We start from the raw sequence: 8,817 nt of genomic DNA, 5'->3' as shown, positions 1-8,817 counted from the left end.
TCGCCCGGTGATTGAATTCAGCATGGTGATTCGGCGAAGAAAACAGCCTGTTATTACTAGACGATAACCAGGTTTCCGACATGCAAATAACGGAAAGGTGTGGTTGGAGAGTGCTAAGAAGTTGACAAGATCATCGTATTCTGGAGGTAGGCTACGGATGTTAAAGTGAATTACAGATATGTGGGATGTGGCTGAATTTTTCAGTAGGGGGTGTACGGTGTAGTAGATGATCGCCTTAGCGACTAGATGCGTGATTGTGTTAATGTAAAGACGGCAAGATCACTGACCGCCGAAATTAGATAGACGTGGCTATCCTTCGTCTTCGACCCAGTTCCAACCCAGAGGAACTGCCACGCTTATTTTTAGAGCCAATGCTTGCGCGAAGAGTCGGTTGTTGCAGGGAGTCGCTGTTTATAAATTGTTTTCAATTTGAACAGCTCCGATGTTAGTACGCCAAACCCTAAAGCCAGAGATAGCTTCTTTGCGAAAAAGGACGCCTCGGACAAGAGCGTGAATAATTTTTATGCCCGGTCAGAGTGCCAAGAGAAAAGAGTAAGAAGGCTGTTGAGGGCGGTCGGCCGGCGGAGCTCAGTCCTGGGGCACGAGAATGACGACGAGCGTCGATGTGTATCCCGGCATGCCCCTGAGCAGCAGATGCTGCATCTGGGGCGCGAGGCCGGCGCTGGTGACGGGCTGTGACATGACGATGGGCGCCGGCAAGCCCGCCGCCGCGGGAGGGCCCGCGATGGCCTGCACGCCCGGCGCGCCGCCCTTCAGGGTCTCCATGGCCTGCAGCAGGGGCTTCGACGCTCGGCTGGTGGGCAGCACCGAGCTGCCGCCGAAGGCGCCCAGGCCGCCCAGGGTGCACTCTGCGGTAGAACGGCGGCAGTTGGCTCGACTGTTGGTTGATTGATCGATTGACGATTCATTCATTCATTCATTTGTTGAATGAATGAATGATTGGTTGATGATTGAATGATTGATTCATTGATTGATTTGAATGAATGATTGAATATTTGAATGATTGATTGCTTCATTGAATGATTGATTGGTTGCTCGTTTTTATTGAACGTTTATTTCTCTCTCTCTGATTGCTTCATTCATAGGATTCATTCATCATTCATCCATTCATTAAATATTCCATTATTGATTCATTGAATTATGAATGAATGAATGAATGAATGAATGAATGATTGATTGATTCATTGATTGGTTGAATGGATGATATATTGATTCATTCATTGATTGATTTACTGATTCATTGACGGAATATTTTTATTTATTTATTTATTTATTTATTTATTTATTTTTATTGATGATTGAATGATTGATTGATTGATTGATTGATTGATTGATTGATTGATTGATTGATTGATTGATTGATTGATTGATTGATTGATTGATTGATTGATTGATTGATTGATTGATTGATTGATTGTGGGGTTTAACGCGCCGACAGTTCACAGGTGACAAGGAGCGCCGTAGTGGAGGGCTCCGGATTAATTTTGAGCATCTGGGAATCTTTGACGTGCGCCGAAATCTCGAACACACGGGCGTTTTCGCTTTTCGCCTCCATCAGAAAAGCGGACGCCGCGGCCGGGAATCGAGCCCGCGTCCTTTGGCTCGACTGTGTTGCGCGGATAGATGTAGACATGTCGCTGAAGACAGCGCTTCGACGGGTACAAAAGAAGGACAGTGCAAGCGCTGCACTGTCTTGTACTGTCCCGTGTACTGTCTCTCTTCTTGTATTGTCCTCTCGTACGACGACAAGCTCGTGTAATGTAACAACTTAAAAGCGCTTACAGTTACAAGCGCAGTAGAAGTGCTGACAAGAGTACAAACAGTACAGTGCAAATGCAGTATAAGACAGTGCAGCTCTTGTAATGTCCTCTCTTATAATCACCCAGGCGCTTGTACTTTTGAGACGTATTTAGACAGTATAAACCGCTGACAAGAGACAGAATACAATATCGTCAGAGCTTTTACTGTCCTCTGGCGTCCCCGCCCTGGCGCCGTTACCAGCAATATGCCATGCAACACACTAGCCCAAAGTCTAGCTTGAGGCAGGCGGAAGCCTAGTTCGATAAATAGCGGCAGGCGGTTGGATGTCGCCACGTTTCCGTGATATTGTGCGTCACACGGCCGCTACTTTGCGACGCACAGATAGGCACCTTTGTTATTTCGTTCAGATTCCGATCGCTGATCTATATATAAATTAAATTTTCAAGCTGTGTACCTTTCCCTGGAACAAATTGTGTGCTGTGTGAGCATCCCTTTTAATTCGTATATGCGTAACCGCCTTCAACAGAACTACAGCTTTGCCAAACCCAGGATAACCAACTACTGAGGTGCCGCAGCACCTCGCGCTAATCTCAAATTCAGCATGTGAAACGCTCTTTCACCGTATTTTCATGCGTATAACCCGCACCAAAAATGCGGAAATTTCAGTGGCAAAGTGGGGGTGCGAATAAAACGCTGGGTTTTTTCTTGAGTGCACCTCCACGGCATTGCGCGTTGTGCCGTGACGATGACCTTGTGAACAACCGTGAGGACCACGGCTCAAGTGATAGCTCTAGCGAAAGCAGTGACACTCAGGGAATTGTGACTTTCGCCTTGCTGTCAGTGTATTCTACTTGCTAAATATGCGCTTTTTCTGTCTACATCATATGTGCTTGACAGTAGCTTTGATGCAGCCTTTCCTGTATCAAATGCGCGGGCAACACGCGAGGATTTCTTTTTTTTTTCTTTTCCAGCGGGCTGAAAGTTGGGATGTGGATTGTATGCAAGGGCAGGTTATACGCGCGAAAATACGGTACTGAGACTGCGCAAAAAAAGTGTTCTACGATCACTTGCACGAGATTGCACCGTATGTGAACCCTAAGATGTCAGAGCACTCTTGGCACATTGAGTAGTGCGCTTAGCAGCGTTCTTGCTTAGTTCATCCCCAGATGTGTTAATTTTTCTCGCTCGATTCCTTGGTCACTCGGACAATACTTAGATGCTAGTTGAGCTTTAAGTTCACGGCCTGATGCGTGTCATTTCCTTCTATACCCCAAGGCTTGCGTCTATTTTTGTTCGTACAGACTTGTCGACAGGGAGACGCTGTGAATGAGGCAGATGCAGGGAGAGAACACAGTGCTTTGTCTTCAGAGCTGAAGTCGCCATAGGAGAGCGATACTGAGCTAAGAAAACTAAGTCGAAGAACGAGTGTACTGTCGTACAGCCTCCACCTGTACTGCATCGAAGCTTTGGTTATATTTCTTGGGAGTGGTGAGGCAGTGTGGGACAGCATTACAGGCGGACATCGGACGGAGGACTCGACACAAGAAAGTTAAAAAATCTGTGCTTCATTTCTCTGTCATAGGAATCAGTGATACACGAAAGTGAAATGTGCAGCGAAAGCTGCAGTGAAATGAGCATGATTTGCGTATCGGCAGCTGTCTTGCGGGTGTGCGTGGTGAGCGACGCCCTGCTGGCGGGTCGCTTCGGCAAATGGGTACTGGCGTCATTTCCGTGAAGGATATGACGTAAGTGAAATCTTGAGGTATCACGGCATAAAACACTTTCGTGTTAATATATACAACCCGAAAACGAACAACCCTAAGTATAACGTGCTCTTTAGTACTAAAGGTTGCTTCCCCGCAAGAAGGCCCTGTGTACAGGGGTGCGCCCTTTACAGGCCGCTTGCTTCGCTGTACTGGCGCCACTTCCGTGACGGATATGACGTCAGCGAAATCTTTCTGTATCCGGGAATAAAACACTTCCGTGTTAAAAAGTGTTCTATAGCCGCCGGGTTTTGGCTGAAATCAGCTTGCCGTTGCCGGGTAGATTGGTCCTCTGCACGTTCCCGTAAAACTAGGCCGATTGGAAGGGAGGATCATAGGTTCATGTTAGCAAATCAACAGTGATTCCCACAACGGCCGTTGACGCACGTAAACACGGCGAGGCTTCGGGTATCCAGTCAGTGGCCAGGTCGCATGTCTGGCACGCGGTTTGAATTATCCGTTAAGTGTGTGAAAGGGTGAACGCAGGCAAGAACGACTGCTCACCGATTTGATTGATGGGTTGTAGAGTTTACCGCGACCACGCAATGCAGCGATGAGGTGCGCCGTAGTGGAGGGCTCCGGAATAATTGACCAACTGTGGACCTTTAACGTGCGCCGAAATCTCGTACATAGGGGCGTTTTTGCTTTTCGCCTCCATCAGAAAAGCGGCCGCCGCGGCCGGGAATCGAACCCCTGTCCTCGTGCTCTGCTCACCGATTTGCACAAATTACTAATGTACAAGGGCAACGAGTGGCGTTTTCACTACTGCGGCTCACGCGAGAGGAGGAATCCTCACACGCCTTATCCCTTTCTACGCCTTCTGAGCAAGCCCTTCTAAGCCTAAAACAGTCCGTCACTGTACTCGTTACCTTACCCCGCCTTATTAACACGAAATTGTTTTATTCCCGGATACATGAAGATTTCGCTGAGGTCATATCCGTCACGTAATTAACGCCAGTACAATGAAACAGGCGGCCAGTAAAGGGTGTACCCCTGCACACAGGGTCTTCTTGCTGGGAAGCAACCTTTAGTACTAAAGAGTACCTTATAGCTCGGGTTGCTCGTTTTAGAGTTTTATATTTTAAAACGATAATGTTTTATGCCGTGATACCCGAAGATTTCAATAACTCCAGTACACCTTTCCCGAAGCGACCCGTCGGCAGGGCGTCGCTCTCCAACACACCCACAAGGCTCCTGCTGACCTGCAAATCATGCTCAGCTGCAGATTTCGCTGCACATTTCAATTTAGTGTTTTCCTGATTGCTATGACAGAGGAATTAACCACAGCTTTTCGCCAATTAATCACCATCCTTAAACGGATCAGAACCATCCACTGGTGAGGTCTAGACGATCTATCATCGTGAAGCCATGTGCGCTGAAGCCAGTACGAAGTGTATACATGTACCCAACGCTGTTTCTCAGTTCCGCTCTGATGCGTATCGAGTAGCAAGAACACGCTAAGGTGCTCCCGAAATGCACCGTCGCACTAAAGTGGACCATAACCATCTAGATAGGTAAAGGTTAACCCGAGTAAAGTGCTCGACGATCCTTCCGTGTGAAACAAACCTACACTTTCGCTTACTGTCCCTCTCCGCCGTTGTCCCCCGCCTCTTTGGTATCATGGATTAGCTGTGCGATGTTTGGGAAGGATTTTTCTCAAATTCTTTTCTTAAGAAGTCCCACCGCGCAGAATATTCAAAGGCTGCGTCTAATCTCACGGCAGGCGTGAGAATTACCTCTAAAAAATTCTCACGGCAGTCTCCATAAAAGCTGGCTGGCCTAAAGTTTGCTGAACAATATTCCGTCCCAGCGTAACATAACATAACCTCATCGAATTTCGCGTAACCTAACCGCACGCGTCATAACCTACCCAAATCCAGCCCTACTGCAACAAACGTAATCTAACTAAGCCCAACGACGCAGGGCACAACCTATATTAAACGGAACTCAACCCATTCTAGAAGTCATGTGCGCGATCTCTTGATATAGTAAAATCAGACTAAAAAAAGTATTAACGATGGCATAAAAATTCTAAAAGCTCAAAGAAAAGAAAAAAAAAACATGCCAACGTTGCACTCGAACCTGACCCTTCTCGTTTAAAACAAAGCACTACACCACAGTGCTACAAGGGGAGCTGCAAGCATGGCTTTTTAGGAGATATATCCCATAGAATCTTTAAGCTTGCTTAGCCAATCAGAGGCGACTTCCATGAGATATTTCTGACAGTAATTTTCGCGGTTGCCGGGAGAATAGGCACAACCTTATTCGAACATCCTCCTGCCCGTACGCTGCATCAGCCGAGTCAATTCTCTGCTCCACATCACTGGTATCCTTTTTCCTACTCTGTTATCTGTGTGTACCAACTGGTATCTGTGCTCCGAATTATACTCCGGCCAGATTGAATCTACTGTTGTCTTCCTTTCTAATATCGATATGAGATTCATGGTGCTCTCTTCGCAGCGACAATAGTGGCCCCTTTCTTGTTTAATCGGATGCCCAGGCTGATCTAAATCAACGTTTCCACGCAGTAGTGGACATAAGACGCGTGCATTCTCGGAGTAAACTGTCTTTTGAAGGACGAAGCTAACCTTACTTCATCACTTTTTCAGTTTAGGCTACTTCCTCCCGAAATCTGTCCGTCATTCCGTAATGCTTACAAGGGTATCAAAATAAATACGAGCAACGGAACACACAACCTCCGACGCATGCTGCACCATCTGGCGGCAAAGTCGCTAAACTGCGCGCATGCGGCCTTCTTCGAGATCGTTTGAGAGTGTGGCCTACATATATGGGAAATGCCTGATGAAGTCGCGAAGCCGGTCGTTTATTTTGAGGCGCCTTTTGATGTTGCGTCGCCACTGAGGAGGGTGGTCGTTATAAGGCGTCATGCTAGCTGCAATCAGCTTGCTGGCGCTTGGCGCCCCATTGTAGTAGATAATTGCAGCTAGGCCGCATTCTTAAACGCTCTAAAATAACTACGCATGCTTAGTTTACTGACAGTGCAGGCAGACGGTGCGGCATGCGTCGGAGTCTGTGCGCTCCGCTGTTCGTAATTTTATAATCCTTCCTGTGCGTAACACGGTGCGCTTCATATATGTATAAATGGGCTGTGACATTTCTGTTCCACTGAGATGATTATGACTACTGTGACACTACAATATTCGCTTGACTATTTCATGACTAGGGCATATGGCCAGACTGACTACGTGTGACTATATATGGTACCCGACTTGTGACTATGTTAGACTACTTATGAGCTGCTGTGACATGACTGGCGTCACGGGGTATATATGGCAGTTAATCCTAGGGTACTGAGTTTTCATTATGACTGAGTTATCGGTAGTACGGCTGATAGGTCGAGTGTTATGTGCGGAGATGGGAGGCCGTGACGGGTGCCTATGCACGACTGAGAAACCCCGCAAAGCCATCTACGTATAAGGGAGCCCCCTTAAGAAGCAGACCGGGTACCGGACAGGGAAGGATCAAAAGAGGAGGGCACTCACGTGACTTTTGAGGCGACAGCCCCTGGCTGCTGGGCATGAGGCCAGCGCCGAGAAGCCCCACCTGCGGACTGGACGACAGTGAGGCAGTCAAGAGACTGCCGCCAAGCTGGCCGCCCGAGCCCTGTCCGCTCAGCATGCCGCCCTGCTGGTTCTGCAGGGCGCTCAGCAGGCTCGACTGCTGTTGCTGCAGTCCGCCGAATAGGTTGGAGTTCTGCGACGCCGCGCCGCCCCCGAGGAGACTGCGGAGCTGGTCTTGCTGCGACAGGCTGCCAATGCAACCGGAGCCGCCCAGCGAGCCCTGGCCCACCACGCTGGGCATGCCCTGCAGTCCCTGGGTGCCGCCCGACAAGGCGGAGGCCTGCATCAGGCCGCCAAGGGAGCCCTGCGGCTGCTGCTGTTGCTGCTGCTGTTGCTGCTGCTGTTGCTGCTGCAGCAGGGCAAGCTGCAACTGCACCGAGTAGCCCTCCGGCTGTCCGCCCATGCCCTGCTGAGTCTGTCCTCCCAAGCTGCCTTGCTGCATACCGGCAATGCTGCCCTGCTGCAGACCGCCAATGCTGCCCTGCTGCAGACCGCCAATGCTGCTCTGCTGCATTCCGCTGTAGGTTTGCTGCTGCATCCGCTGCAGGTTCTGCAGCGTCGGCAGCGCGACCGAAGACGGGAAGATGGGCCGGGCGCCGCCGCGGTTCAACCTCTCCTGGCTCACGTTGAGGGTCACGATGGTCGAAGGGCAGCGGCCGATACCGCCCTGCGACATACCGCCCGCGGACTGCTGCTGCTGCATGGTGCCTCGGGAACGGGGTGAATTTGAGGCCTCTCGCTCGTCCCCCGTGAAACTGTCGGGAGCGGGCTCGGCAGGCGGTCTCGGAGATTGCGGGGCGCTTCTCGACTACCGCTGATTTGCCGGGGACGAAGGGGCGAGGCTTGAGAGGCTCGGACCGCGAGAAGAAAGCGACCCGCCGGCCGACGTCTAGCGAATCTTGATCAAATGTGACGGCACCGCGTGCACGCGCCTAGCGGAAGGAGCGTGCTGGGGTTACTTCATCTTCCTTGAGGCCGCCTCTCGCAATGGCCGAATAAGAGCGCCCCCTTGGTTTAATTTTCTTTGACCATTGTGGTTACTGTTGTCCTACTGCGTTTATCTATGTGATTTGTTGACTACGCCTTATCATTGGACACAAGTTCCCCTGAATGGGTATGCGCCAAATATTTGGAAGCCATCATCTATCTCTCTTTCTCTCACTCGCCCGCTGACTCGCTGTCTCTCGAAACGATTTTAAACTTTCAGTGTTAGAGTGTAGGCATATGGAGTAAATCCCTCATTTTCGCGCAACGCGTCTAAGGGGACAGCTTCGCGTTCACCCATCGCCATCGTTAGACGGAAGGGTGCATCATTTTTGTGTTTAGACAATTCCACTGTGCTTAATACCGCTGAATTCGATCGTATGCGATAGAGTCTCCCACGGGTGGCATAGCTGTATGCCCAGTACGCTTCTCGAGCCCTACGCACCAGCACCATCCGCTGACCCCCGAAGGACTACAATAAACCCTGCTTAATAACTGATGATGATAATAATAAATGTGATGATGATGAATAAGATGTTCCTTGGTAAAAGACAGCTACCAGATCAGGGAATTGGCCAATCGTCAGTGATGGAGAAAGATGTTTCAGCTACAGTGCACTGTATAATTATATTTGAATTTACAATTATCATTGGCAGGGGGGAACTCTACCTGAGCAGTGGCGACACTCGCACATCATACTGATCCCA

The 8,817-nt window shown here is 49.5% G+C and overlaps 1 protein-coding gene across 1 annotated transcript; it reads right to left on the bottom strand.

The window, feature by feature from the left end:
• Positions 1-588: 588 nt before the first annotated feature.
• On the bottom strand, positions 589-7,829 carry LOC144161632 (uncharacterized). Its single transcript, XM_077692263.1, has 3 exons — positions 7,045-7,829; positions 1,790-1,798; positions 589-832 (listed from the first exon to the last, which is right to left on the bottom strand). The coding sequence occupies exons 1-3, from the start codon at positions 7,827-7,829 to the stop codon at positions 589-591; spliced, it is 1,038 nt and encodes a 345-aa protein (XP_077548389.1).
• Positions 7,830-8,817: the final 988 nt, after the last annotated feature.

The sequence above is a fragment of the Haemaphysalis longicornis genome, unplaced genomic scaffold (genome assembly GCF_048455015.1).
Source record: "Haemaphysalis longicornis isolate Haplotype H1 unplaced genomic scaffold, Haemaphysalis longicornis Haplotype H1 scaffold_12, whole genome shotgun sequence".
Classification (NCBI taxonomy): Eukaryota; Metazoa; Arthropoda; class Arachnida; order Ixodida; family Ixodidae; genus Haemaphysalis; species Haemaphysalis longicornis.
This window is presented reverse-complemented; position numbering and strand designations above follow the sequence as displayed.